At 33.7% G+C, this 14,036-nt stretch overlaps 2 protein-coding genes across 2 annotated transcripts; both read right to left on the bottom strand.

Annotated features, from left to right (window-relative positions):
* Positions 1-292: 292 nt before the first annotated feature.
* On the bottom strand, positions 293-3,649 carry LOC129316094 (uncharacterized). Its single transcript, XM_054960356.1, has 7 exons — positions 3,458-3,649; positions 2,004-2,112; positions 1,812-1,874; positions 1,640-1,687; positions 1,494-1,547; positions 627-681; positions 293-514 (listed from the first exon to the last, which is right to left on the bottom strand). The coding sequence occupies exons 2-7, from the start codon at positions 2,085-2,087 to the stop codon at positions 471-473; spliced, it is 348 nt and encodes a 115-aa protein (XP_054816331.1). The 5' UTR covers positions 2,088-2,112; positions 3,458-3,649; the 3' UTR covers positions 293-470.
* A 1,269-nt stretch (positions 3,650-4,918) lies between these two features.
* On the bottom strand, positions 4,919-12,041 carry LOC129315814 (uncharacterized). Its single transcript, XM_054959885.1, has 9 exons — positions 10,808-12,041; positions 9,539-9,668; positions 8,765-9,258; positions 8,451-8,531; positions 8,227-8,331; positions 7,402-7,515; positions 7,192-7,275; positions 7,032-7,103; positions 4,919-5,527 (listed from the first exon to the last, which is right to left on the bottom strand). The coding sequence occupies exons 1-9, from the start codon at positions 11,126-11,128 to the stop codon at positions 5,258-5,260; spliced, it is 1,671 nt and encodes a 556-aa protein (XP_054815860.1). The 5' UTR covers positions 11,129-12,041; the 3' UTR covers positions 4,919-5,257.
* Positions 12,042-14,036: the final 1,995 nt, after the last annotated feature.

Here is a 14,036-nt window from a genome sequence, read left to right as displayed (position 1 = left end):
TATCTGATAAGCATTTAAACTAATAATTTTTTTATTCAGTTTAAAGGATGCAAATTATCAAAGGAAGTGATGCAAAGTTATAAATTTAAATACCTTACTTGTAATATTTCTCAAAGTGAGGACCCCCACTCCAATATAATTCATAGTGTTAGATATCAAATACTTGTACTTTAAAAAAAAAAAATTAACTCTTTTAGGTTATCTTAGGATTACATTCTCACAATGATGTTAGACCCATTTTTCTTTTCCACATCAACCCGATAATATTAGTTTGTTACTGAATTATCAGGAGTAAAAGATAAAGGGATGTAACCATAAATCATAAGAATCATAGTTCAATAAGAGTCTACAACAGAGCAGCAGGCTAGATTCAGTTGTCTTATGCTACTAAGAAACATGAACAACTTATTGTTGGAAACAACTAAATGGTGTCAGAATAATACTCAGCAGATCATCAAAAGACGGACTGCTTACTCGTTGGAAGGCGCATCCACTGATGGAACACTTCCTCCTTCTACAAAAGGCAGAGGACAGATCAGAATTTTGTTCACTTCCCTGAAGAAGCTATCAAGAAGAGAAAGAGCATTCTACAGAATGAAGTAAACAATTCAGAAGAAAAGGCATACCTTCTCCTGAAGGAGCACAAAAAGATTTCCTGTAACGCGTTTGCTGCTGTGTTGGCTGAAAATGCAGAATTGCCAGACAGAAAACCGGTTATTCACATTTTGAGGAAATGGCAGTAAAGCCGTACAAGTCTTTCAACAAAAGACATCACACGACACCTCAATCCAACTAATGACCCCTGATTTTATCCAATTGTGTTTTGGGACACACTCTAGAGTCTAGATAGCGTTTAAATTTCTATCAATCAAGTTTTCTAATGAAAATACAATACAATATAAAAAATTTATAACTTTGCACACGATTGGATCTCCTAAAAAAATTTCTCCACAAATTACGTATTTATTTTTAACAAACATCTTAAAAGTTGAAACTTCGCCTAGATTTTTCCACTATATTATTTGATATACTCAGCAGTCAATAATGTTGAAGAATGGGAGGCGCTGAGCCATAATAGTTGGCAGTATATCAAGAGCTACTGCTGGTAAAAAAAAAACAAATATTACCCATAACAAAATAGTCGAATAAACATTTAATCTTCAACATAATCATCTGATACTACTGTGAGCTCAGTTGCTTTGAGACAGTTAATTGCTCTCTCTCTCTCTCTCTCTCTCTCTAAACTGGAATCTTTCCGCAGATAAAAGATTAAAAAGGCACAAAAACCCTCATGCTACTAATGCAACTTGCAAGTAACAATTTAACAGAATACATATTTCAACAATGTCAAAGACCACCAATCGCAGAATCGCTGAATAGCATGCCAATTACAGAACAGAAGAACAAAGTGACAATAAAAAAAGAAGCAACTGTTATCAGCTTCAGAAAGCAGCAAGACTATTCATACAATCATAATAATATTGATTAAATACCTGTAACTTTGGCCGTAAAGCCTCAAGTGGTCCCTTGGGCTTTTCACCTCCTTGCTGTTTCAAGGCACAGAAGAGTGTAAGAAAAATCAATACATGGATATACAGCTACAATGCAATCACATTTAGAGATTTCCTCATAGAAATACCTTTCCAAGCGCCCAATCAGCAGAATCAAAGTAGGCACGTTCATGGTCCTGGAGCAAAAAAGCAAAATGTCAAGCCAAAAGGATAAGAGCAAACAACACCAGATATAATAGAAAAATTTTTATATGATAAAAGCTAATATAATATGCACATACGGACACCAATACAATGTACCTTTGATATAAGTGGTTGCTTTTTAGGCAGAAGTCCTCCATATTTTTTCTTTATAACTTCCTCCTTCAATATTCAGGAACTCAACAAGTCAAAAAAAAAAAAAAATGTTACCAGAAATCCTTGCAATAAAAGGTGGTGCCAGCCAATTGAATTTTCACTAAAGCATACAAGAAGACAATTTTTAAGAACAACCTGCTCCTTGGTTGATGGCATGGCCTCATTAGATGTATTTACATCCATCTGTCCTTGTTCTTTGTTATCCTCCACACTAGACATAGGATCTTTTGCAAGCAAGCTGTGGCTGGAATAAAAAGAGGCCAATTCAGTACATAATGTCCAACATTATGAAATGCCAAAGCTGTGAATAAGAGTCGGACTTTATTGACAATTAGCACAATCTTTCAAAGTTCAAAACCATCAGCAAATGCTTTTTTTTTTTTTAATAATCTCAGCAAATGCTATTATTTATTCATGCATTTCCCTCATAAAGAGGAATTTGATCAACTGTTGTTATAATGCAAGGCAACATCAATACTCTTCATAAAAAGTTTCAGGATAGAAGATATGAGCAAGAGCTAACAAGCAAGCATTGGCAGCTCCCAGTCCAAATCAACTAGGAGGCTTAGGTTGTAGATAGAACTAGATGAGTAGACCAAAATAGAAATGACAGTAAATCATTTCTGAATGGTATCAAAAGAAAAAATATGCAAAATGTTGCACTAGCAAGACCCATAAGCAACAATCAAACAAGCATCTACCAGGAAATAAGAAAATTGCACATCTAAAAAAAAAACAAATAATTTGGTGTCCTGCCAGCACGGCAGACAAGAAAATAAGCATCCACTTCAAACGATTATTATCCAAACCTCTCCAAGATACCAAATTATAAAGAAGCTTAGACTAGTTGTGATATAGAAGTTCTGTATATTGACTCAAACAAACCCCCCTCCTCTTTTTTCCCCAATTCATTCATCTTGAACTGAAGGGGGCAAATCCCTATTTTAAACATTTTGCCTATATCTGCATCAACTGGAAAGAAGTGCTTTGAAAAATCATGACTGTCGTGCACACAGCATAGAAAAGATAAGACATATTAATAGAAGTTCACAAAGAAACAGTAACAATAGCTTATCCTTGGCAAAATGCAAATAAGAAAACTCAGTGACACCACGCCTCACAAGGAGAATGTCTGATAGACAGCCCTTCCTCAAGGAACTTCAGCAGCTAAAGTATTCATTAATAGTCTCCCAAGAAGTTAAAATATGAACGGGCAACAACCCAAAATGGCATAATTGTTTAATCATTACAAAGTCGAAAAGCTCAATGAGCATCACACCAACCAAGTCAGCTAATATTCCAGTATTTTGTTCGTCCAAGAAAAACGCGATGTCCATCATTAAAATATATGTTGGAGCTCAACAACACGTACCATGGTTTTCAAATCGACGACCCCGTTAAAAGATTTAGTTATTGAAAATAATATGTCAAATTAAAATGGTATTCACCGATATCGGATTGATCATGGGGTGAAACAAAAGCATCATAGGTAGCGACGGCAAGAAAAATAATTAAATCAGTTGAAGATCAATAATCACGAGAAGAAGAAAGTAAAACTGAAATAACAGATCCAAGCATGAAGAACTCACCGGAGCAGTAGGGGCACAACCGTGATCAGCGGAGCACCGAACGATGGGCAATGGGCCGATGTTCACTTCTCTGTAGTCGGTCCTCTTCTTCCTTGCTCGTCCTTCTCTTCGTTGTCTTAACCTATTTAATTTCAGATTTTCTTTCGTTTCTTGATTAGTTGATTATATAAGATTGAATCCGAGATCTTGATTTTAGCATTTTTCTTTTCAATTATTTATTATTGCAGGGTACTCTTTTTGGATTATGTTTTTTAAATGCTACTCTCTGACATTTTTTCTCTAGATCTGGCCATCTGCGTGGTCCAAAAAATAAAATAATTTTATATATTTATATACTTTTTAAGTAAGTGTCTATTCATGTACATATATTTTATTGATTTTTTTATTTTATGTTTGCTATACTTAAAAATATATTCTCTGTTTTTTTAACACTGACAACCTCTAATAAGAAGATACATGCCGATATCTGCTTTTTCCTCTATCGCAACATATGCGTAGTTTTTTTTAAAAAAAAAATCAGTATATGATGATGGGATATTATTTACTATAACCGTGCAGTCTTAGAATATTATTGGGAGAATTTCACCCCATATTACATTTATTTAAATTCAAAACTTTTAATTGTTATAATTGTATTGCAGTTTAAGAATATTAATTTGATATTAAATTTTAAAAAAATAATAAAATTTCTTTTCATTTAAATTAATGTCAAAAGTATCTTATTTCATTTATTAATTGTCCTATTTCACTTATTCATTTTTTTTAAATTAAAATTAAGTGAAAGTTTAATAATGAATAAGTAAAGTATGGGTAATAAACAACAGTTTATAAATAAATAAACAATATATAATATAAGAATCAATATGTTATCTTAAGATAACTTAAAAATGAAAACAAGTACAAGAATTAACAGCATTCCTCATGTTAATTAACAAGTGAAATGGGACAATGAACAAATATATTAGGAAAGTTCTTATGTCAGTCTAAATAAGTGACAATTTTGTCATTTTCTTTGTAAATTTAATATCAAATTAGTCCTCCCACATTGCAGTGTAATTTTAAAAATTTAAGAGTTTTGAATTTAAATAAGTACAGTGAAAGAATTTTTATTCAAACTCTCCCAATATCATTTACTATTAAAGCTTTAAATAGTCTTTTCCATTAGCTTCTGTACAAAATTTTCCGATTAATCACTCTAGTTTTAGTTTCATAAGTTTAGGCAGCAAAAATATTTGTTTTCATTACCATTTCCACATGGGTAGATAAACAAGAAGCAGCTAAAAATTGATGCAAAACTCAAAACTGCTGGTATTTCCTTTTTAACTTGGTCAACATTTTGCTGATGCATCCTGAATTTCTGATCAACCAGAACTAACCATCACTACGACAATGGATAAATGAATGCTACCTCAATAAACAAAAAGAAGTGAGCTATAAAATGAATGCTGATAATCCAAGTCAGAAGGCAAGTGAGAAATTTTTATTAGCAACTTAGCAAGTAATATACAAAGGACCAAAGTAGTCCCCACAAAACTAGCTTATGATTTTTGGTATTCTGAACCTAAGGACGCAAAGAGGCTTTCCGTATTTGAATGCCTTGCATTACAGGGATTTGGGAAATGGTTAGATCTTCTGGTCTCAACTATGAAGCATTTAACCTTACCACCCCTCTCAGCAACGTTGATTAAATTTGCAAGCTCGTCATCATCATGAAACCCATCTCTTGATTCCACAAGATGTTTGCTTCATCATTCCCCAGGAGATGGCCAATAAACTAAACAATTATCGCATCAAGGGATTTCAGCATGATGTTCTTCGCCACTGCTTCTTCGCTTTCTTCTGATGCAATTTGAATGGACTCCAGCTCTTCCGGCGTTTGGAGGTCTCACAGAAGAGGCCAGAGGCAAGAGCCTGCTGAAACCACAGCTCAAACTCTTCATCTTCGTCAAGCATCATTTCAGCATCCAAATCCCACGGATATCGGCTGGAGTTACATCGCGGGCTTTTCTCCAGGCCAACCATGTTCACATGGAAGCTCGGTCGATGGGTATTCGGCCTACAAGCCATTCCCTGCATGAAAAAAGAACAAGCCATCCTTTAAGTTCAAGATCCTTTTCAACAATTGAACCAACCCTTGTGGAGAGGATTGCAACAGAAAGCAACAGGTGTCCACATATTTGCTTCAATCAAAGGTTCTAAAAAGAATTCTCGACTATGGACTAATCAAGGAATCCCCGGGTTCCAAAGACTCAGCTCTCTCTATGATGAAATGATAACCAATAATTCGGATGCTGCAAGAATGTAACCCAATCAATTGCAAAGGGTATACAGTAAATCTGACATGTCATCTTAAACACATCAGCATCTCCGTTTTTATCAGATGTGGCTTTGATGTGAACTTTCTAGAAGAGGCAGAAATTTATGAAAAGGTGAATACAAATTTTGATCTCCACTTGCTCATGTTTAGCGGAGAAGAAGAAAGATAAAATGATTAAAATTCCCAGTTTTATTTGACAAAAGCAGACTGCAAATGGAAGCCACAAGATTTTTATTCCATCCCTGATCATTTAAGCATACAATGACTCTCGCTCATTTTCAGTACTTAACATCTTAGGGTGTGCTTGGGCAACTAGTTTTTAACTTTTGGGAAGTACTTTTGGCACTTCCCAAAAGTTAAAAGCTGTTTGGGAAAAAATCATGAAATGAAAGTGGATCTTGGAAAGTAGTAGTTTGAGAGTGCTACTCAATCCACATTCAGCCAACTTAACTCTTCCTAGCTTTCAAACCGACTTAGCAAATGAAGGTTAACTGCCTTATTATTTTTCTATATTACCCCTTAGAAAAGCACATGCCACACAGGATGACAAATCCTTTTTTTACCCTTATTCATGTTTAGCCTTTTGATTTTTTATTTTTTTTTAATTGTCAGAGTCCTCCATGTATATTTCTTAATTAAATAACATGAGTAAATAACATGAGAAATTGAGAATATCCAAGCTTGCATTCAGATATATTTAGACATTTTAACAATTGAAATAATAATATTTTGGGGAGAATAATTATGATTTTTATTTTCTTTGTATACATATAATATCTGAACTATTTGTTATATATATATATATATATTTTCAATATATCAAACTTTACATTTTCTTAATTCTTATTATTTAACATATCAAATTTTATCTTATTTAAAATTTTTATCATGTTTTTAAACATTTTCAATATATTATATTTGTATAACAAAAATTATAAACCATCGTAGATCACTGCCTATTTTGGTAATTGTATATTCAAAATCACATTTCACTATATATAATCCAAACAATTTCCAGTTTACCAAACTAACTTTTCAAAAAAATATATCTTGACACAAATTTCGTTACAACAATTAACTTTTATTAAACTGACTTTTAACTAACAAAAAACCAAACAAGCACTTAATCCTTACCCAAGTAAACCCCGCAAATGCACATTAGCATGGTCTACATGTCTTTTGATGATTCAGAAGCACTAAATCAGGTGAAAGAGCATTACATTAGCACAATAAATTATGATAGTAGAGACAACTGACCTGACAAATGGCCCATTCTGACACATCAAAGATCTTGCTCTCAGCACAAACAAAAGCACGTGGAATCTCCATCTAACAAGGCAAGAGACCACATTCAGCAAAATGCCATGCATGTTGAAGAAAATGAAGCAGACAACAAAACTTGCTATGAAGTAATTACCTTTTGAGCCCTCTCAAAAGCCAGAGAACCTTTGTACTCAACCCATCCATCTCCGTCCTTGGCTTGATGATACTGACGGCAGTCCTGCTCCCAAAGTGGATATAATCAATATTCAATTAAAAAAAAAAAAAAAACAGAGAGCAAGCAAGCTAAAGAAAGATGGAAAGAGAAAGAATTCAATAAACAGAATGTAGTAAAAAGAAATCTAACCTGACACCATCTTGCCTTCGACTTAATTCTATTAGTGCATACCCATATATGTGAATTGCCACACTTGGTGCACTGTATATGCCTGGATTCTTCAGAGCGATAATCAGAATTGTCCTGCAAGGATTGCCAGCAGAATCACTACCTTACTAGTGAAGTTCCTCAGCAACCTAAGTGCCCTCAGAATTCTATATTAGCTTTGTCCTAAAGGGAGTGAATCATAAGGAAAGGATGGCTTTGCTAATCAAACTATAAAATTGGCCCACTCATGAGTCTTACTCGCTATAAGGGACAACGCAATGCACTAGCTCCAGCTATGCATGTGGTTTAGGGAGGTTTGGACCCACTTTGAGTCTATAGTACACAGCTTTACCCTGCATTTTTGCAAGAGGCTGTTTCCACAAGTCTTACCCACTAGACCAGCATATTTTTTTTTTCCAATGAAGTCAATTCAACAATGATCTGTAGTCTATGGTTCCCCAGGTAACCATGTTCATGCCATCCCTACCTAGGTAATTGTTATTCTTTCCCATTCTAACATATCACAAAATCCATCAACATTTAGTCTTAGTTATAGGAACCAGTCAGGGGATAAGACCAGTGGTTCAACTTAATAAATATATTGAACCAACTATTTTAATTTTTAACCAAATATATATATATAAACTATAAAAGTACAGAAAAATAAAAACCATAGAGTAAAGGAAATAAATCAAAACTCCCTTCACTTCACAAATCAAAACTAGAATAACCAGAATATTTGCCTGGTAAAAATATAAAAAACTAAGAGGATGTTAAAATCAAGTATAAGGCAACCATCATATTTACCTGACGTGAAGCACCATAGGATTTCTGGCAGACACTTTTAGCCCTGAATTCCTCTTTCCTCAATTGTTCATCATAGTCTCTCTTCCTTGCGGTATCAGAAAGAACCTGAACATTTAAAATATCTAGTGAATGGTGAAAACCACTAACAGAAATTCTTTTATGTTTATCTTTCAACTCCAAGAGAAGGTTGCAAAGTGAAGCCAGTGCTTAGATTAAAACTCTACCTCATATGCGCATTGAAGCTTCTTAAATGACTCACTTGCCAGTGGACTGCCCATATTCTTATCAGGATGAACAAGCATTGCCTGCATCAGTATAGAACTAAATTTAAAAACGAGTTATTCCATATAAAATATTAGAACATGTATAAGTGAGCAAACACAGCATAGCTCAGGTCAATGTGATTCCACAACATCATCACGTAGCACTAGTTAGGCAAGCTTGCTTTGGCATTAATGAAAAACTTAAGAATGGTGGAGAGAAATAAAAATAGGATTCTTTTTACCTGAAAAGAAATAAATAAATAATCAACATGTACCTTTTTCCGGTATTCCTTTTTCAAAATTGCTGCATCAACTTTCTTGTGACGGGGAAATCCAAGCGCGTCATAATGATCCAGACTATTCAATATTCTTCTCATTTCATCAACAGAATCTGCTTGTACTTTCACCACTTTGCTAGCAGGAAACGCTTTCTGATTTTCAACAACTGAAGTGGTAACAGCCGGTTTGCTGGATGATTTACAAGAATGCGAATTTTCAGATTCAGCAGTAGGAATAGAATATTCACATTCTTCAGTAAAGTCATCTCCCAGAACTGTTTCTGATTGTTTCTGATCCTCAGAATGTGAGCTGCTTTCACTCACATTATCAAACCATTGAAGCAGGAAATTCAAAATGTCATTGGACAAGAATGCAAGGTTTACACAGAGAAAAACACCGAGCCATCCCACTCGAACTTTGACACAATATAAAGCATACACAGTTGCCATTAGTACCACCAAGCGTGCATGATTTAGGGAGAATAAATAACCTGCATTTGTATATTACAAAAGCAAGAATACAAACAGCTAAGAACTCAATGTTATGCAAATCACTGCCAAAAATCACATTTCAGATGTGAGTAATGCATACATTTAGTGAAAAAATATAATCATATGAGGAAATGGCATCAAGCAATGCAACTGTGAGCACACAATAGTAAAAATGAATACTTTAAGACCATAAAACATCATCCATGTATCCTCACGCCTATTTTCCATGTCATTAGACGAATGCATCTTAAAATCCAAGGTGAGTAAAGAATAACATACCTCCAACAATAAGCAATGATCCCGTTATCCAGAAGTTAGCATACATCCACAAGATAAGGATAGCAAAAAGCCCTACAATGAAGACTCCAGGAGTATAACCCAAATACTGGACAGCAGCTCCAGCAACACCCTGAAGCGTTCAATTGAACTATGAGTAAAAATTATAAAATTTACTCCATAAATTATGTGGCAATATAACCCAATAAAGCGCATGGTACATTGAGCTTACTATGCTCATATAAATGTTCAATCTCCATATATGCCATATAGTTCCAGTATCACAAAAGTACTGAAATCATGGTGTCACTATAAGCAAGACTAAGGAACAGTCATGAAAACTTTCCACCACCTAACAAAAGAATCTCACGCAAAAGTTTTCCATTGAATTTTTTAAAAATAATGTGTAGAATATTTCTTTTAAGACAAAAAATAACAGACTCAACTAATTAAAGGTTACAAGTACATTTGAAACAGGGACGTGGGTTCTTTTATAAAGTGGAGGACATGAAGGACAACATTTGCAGCAACTTTAAAATGAAAAAAATACATTTCAGCAATCTAGATGAATGTTATGACTAATAATCTTCACTTAATGGACCAGAAAGTAGTCCCAGAAAAGGCCACCTTGAGGTCAGGTAGACCAAGTACTGAAGTTTGAACGCTTTCAACCCAAAATGGAAATGTTTGAGTAAATATAACTCCCAAATAAGAATGCATAGACTCAACACTATTTGTAATTGAAAAAGAAACTTGTCAAAAAAGCGTAAAGAGAAAAAGAGGAAAGCCCCAAGACAAATACAACAAACGTATATTCCCTAGAGAGCAATTAAAATCAATGTAATTAAAGTTCTGTTGATGTAAATGACATTAAGATCTACTCAACAACCTGAAGCAAACTTTGTGGGTGACTGCAGTAAATGGCAGGTCCACATCTTGCACAACATTTAAAGTTCTCCGACCTCCCAATTTATATTTAAAAAAGAAGTGTCCAATTTCCTTATCTAAGCGAAATTCTTCCAATTTTATTCTCAGACTCTTTACAAAAATTTCTGATGGAGTATTCCAACACTATAAGCAGTAAAAACGCATTATTGTAATAAAGTATCACCCAATCTATCACCATTATAAAATGCAATCAAAGTGAAATTAATAACAACAGCATTATTAACAGCTAAAAGCTAAAGCAGATGCCCAAATATTAGAAACAAGAACAGAGATCAGAGATCAGCAATGCTGGATTTAGGCATTATGGTATGAATTAATACATACCATGCTAATAAGTACATAAATCAAGCAATGCATCGAGGTCAAACTAAGAAGACAACACCACATTATGAGGAGAAGAATGGCTGGACCCAACTTGAGGAACGACTGAAAACCCCTTACAAAACAGTCTTTCCAATAAAGCAACGATAGGCGAAGAATACTCCCCAATCTGAAGCATGCACTGCATACTAACGGCCAATGTTGCTCGATGAACATGGCAGTTTTGTCCCTATAACAACTCACTGCAGTTCGGGCGCGCCAGTAAGCATCCTTCTGCGATCGAAGCCATTGCCAACCTTGTTTGAACAACCCTATATCCTCCATCACCAAAACCTTCTCATAGACCCAGAAACTAGAAGGCACTGTCTATGACTGGTAGTTAAACCTCGTCTCAAAGAGATGTTATGGATACCGATCACCATGAATCCGACAACACATATATCTCAGCCATTGTGACGCTAAATCACCAATGCTACCCATAAAAGAAAATAAAATTAAAATTGGAGGGAACCTTGATCTGCCCAAGTTCTGCACTGGGGAAAAATACAAAATAAATTAATAAATTAACCAGCACTTGTAGCCAATCACGGGATTCTCCAGAAGAAGAGCTCCAAATGCATAAAGAAATGGGATCAAAACAGACTAGTATTCAGTCCACGAGAGAACTAAATACAATCACGTTCATTCAAAGGCAAATTGCTTCGCCAATAAGCTTCCAAAAAGCAGCTACTGTCACAAAAGTGCTAAACACAAGGCAATAAATAATCCCCCTTTTTGACAACAATGTATCCCTCTTTTATAAACCAAAGAAACAAAATCTCAGGCCAGCAGTAACCAAAGAAACATGACCCCTCACTCAATCAGTTCCAACAAACCCAGCACTGGAAAAGGGGGGCCATAAAAGGAAAGAACTTGAAGACAAGCCAGGAGCCATGGAAACCCTAAATATCAAATGGCAGAGAGAGAGAAGCGCGAAACTTCAAGCACCGCCAGTCGAAATGGGTCGTCTTCAGATAGAATGGGAAAGAAACTTTAAGGGATTCCTAAAGGGCAATGCGGAGAATCTTTCCTTTGGATGAGGGTAGAAACCAGAAACATTGGCTCTCTCTAGTTCAGCGATTGCCCGTGAAAAAGAGAAAGTTTCAAAAAGTTTTTTCAAGGGGGATGAGTAGAGTGAAGGCTTCCCAACAGGGAGAGGAGTGAGGAAAGAGAGAGATAGGTGGATATTAGATAGGTGGAGAGAGAGAGGGAAGAGAGATTTGACATCATTCAATAATTTTTTTTTTCCCCTTTTGCTTTGGGGATTAAGGCTGGATGGTTGTCTAATAATGATGGTGTGGGACCAAAAACCTGCCATTGAATTTTGTTGCTTGACATTATTTTGCTCGACTTAGAACCAGTTTACACTTTGTTGCTTCTAGATGACATTTTCACCGATGCTTAAAACTAAATAGATAATATGAATATAAAATTAAAAATAAAGGGTGTGAAGGAAATCATTTAGTATTTTCTTTTTTGGAGTGTTTCAAGTCTTGTTTTATGTTTTTTGTGTCTTGTTTATGTTTTTTTTTAATCTGTGTCTTGGTTTGCTTACTTTTTCGTTGCTAGATTCTAGCTCATATAGATAATTTCTTTTCAAAACTAAAACTGTTTTATTTTTTGGTTTGTCAAGTCCTACAAGATATCTCTAAACAAAATGAAAAAAAATCTGTTCTAATCGCTCACGGTGCTTTTAAAATTTCATGATGTACTAGTTTTTTGACCAGTCACCTATTACTACAATGTGAGCGCCCAATCTCATTATCTGTGCATGTCGAAAATTGGCAGTATTGACCTTCTTTTTTCAGAGTCTTTCTTGAATCCTCAGTTTAATTTTTTCTGCTGTTTCTTATTTTTCATTATGTGTTTAGTCGTTTAGTTTCTGTCCTAAAGGCTCATTTGGTTATGTTTCGTTTTATTGTACATATTAACTTGTCTAGTTATACAAAAAAAAAAAGGTATGAGTATAACTGAATAAGAATAAATAAAAAATAAAATATTTTAAGGAAAAAATTATTGGATCAAATTTAGCATAACTTAATAATTTTGCATCAAATTGGATGTTTTATATTATCCATTCGAGTTATTATAAATTTTATATAATATGTTAATACTCAATAAATACTTTGATAATTTTCTGGTTCAAATTGAATCATTATTATATATGAGAAATCCTTACATAGATCTTATGCACTATATCATTTATCCTTTATCCAATAAAAATATATCATGTCATAACTATAAATTGATTATAACATTAATGATGATAGAGAGAGAAAAATTAAAAAAATTAAACAATTATTTTATTCCAAAAATAAAAATATTAAAAATAATTATAAATAAAATTTTATTTAATTGAAGTGGTGTGATTTTATTAGATAGATCATGAATGATATGATAAACCAAATGTATGCAAAAAAAAAAAAAGTTTATACTGCTTGTATGCTGTCACTTATCATTTTATCAATTTGACTGAATACAATGATTACTTCTGTGCTAAAAAATACAGTGATTACTTCATAAAAATTACTCTAGTGAGTCATTTTTACATGTCGCATTGCTGACAAAAAATAAATATATTCATACTAATATTAATTAAACGCATTCATTACAAAGCAAATCTTTGAAAACTTAATCAGTAAAATTTGTACCATGAATTCATTACATTTTAGTTTCTTATCTTTAGCAGGCATACTTTTTTTCACCAACACCAAGTGAAAACTCTTACTATTTATAAATTTTGATGTTATTTGATAGGATATAAAATTATAAAAAATGCGTTATTTACAAATGACTAATAATATAATTAGATCCTGTAATGTACTGAAGGATTACGTGAAGTTTACCCAAAAATGTTCCACTCACATAATTAACCATTGACTAGTGATATTGATTTGAAACATCATATTGATCATAACATGCTTGCATAATAAATAAAATTTTTATTGTTATTAAGAATAGATACAACTCAACCATTTATTATGTATAACTTGAAAATCCATTCACGGTGAATTAAATCCAATAAACAAATGCATGTATGTTGTACTATGCGATTAGAGTTAATTATTCAATTTTTTTTTTTTTACCAAAACGTCCTAGCTCTGCTGGACTCTTCTTGGTTTAAAGAGCGTTGTTTAATTAAAGAACAAAATACTCCAACTTTCTCTCTATTTTATTTTAATTATAGAGATCT

This window comes from Prosopis cineraria, unplaced genomic scaffold (genome assembly GCF_029017545.1).
Source record: "Prosopis cineraria cultivar Desert tree isolate PC_DT_omini unplaced genomic scaffold, ASM2901754v1 PC7, whole genome shotgun sequence".
Classification (NCBI taxonomy): domain Eukaryota; kingdom Viridiplantae; phylum Streptophyta; class Magnoliopsida; order Fabales; family Fabaceae; genus Prosopis; species Prosopis cineraria.
Note: the sequence above shows the minus strand (reverse complement) of the source record. Positions and strands in the feature narration are given on the sequence as shown.

Coding starts and splice junctions, on each gene's coding strand:
- LOC129316094 (XM_054960356.1), bottom strand. CDS start 2,087: ATGTCTAGTGTGGAGGATAACAAAGAACAAGGACAGATGGATGTAAAT. Junction 682..1,493: donor CTTTACGGCCAAAGTTACAG/GTATTTAATCAA, acceptor CTGCATTTTCAG/CCAACACAGCAGCAAACGCG. Junction 515..626: donor TTGTGCTCCTTCAGGAGAAG/GTATGCCTTTTC, acceptor TGCCTTTTGTAG/AAGGAGGAAGTGTTCCATCA.
- LOC129315814 (XM_054959885.1), bottom strand. CDS start 11,128: ATGGAGGATATAGGGTTGTTCAAACAAGGTTGGCAATGGCTTCGATCG. Junction 8,532..8,764: donor AAAAGGAATACCGGAAAAAG/GTACATGTTGAT, acceptor ATACTGATGCAG/GCAATGCTTGTTCATCCTGA. Junction 7,104..7,191: donor CTTTTGAGAGGGCTCAAAAG/GTAATTACTTCA, acceptor TTGCCTTGTTAG/ATGGAGATTCCACGTGCTTT.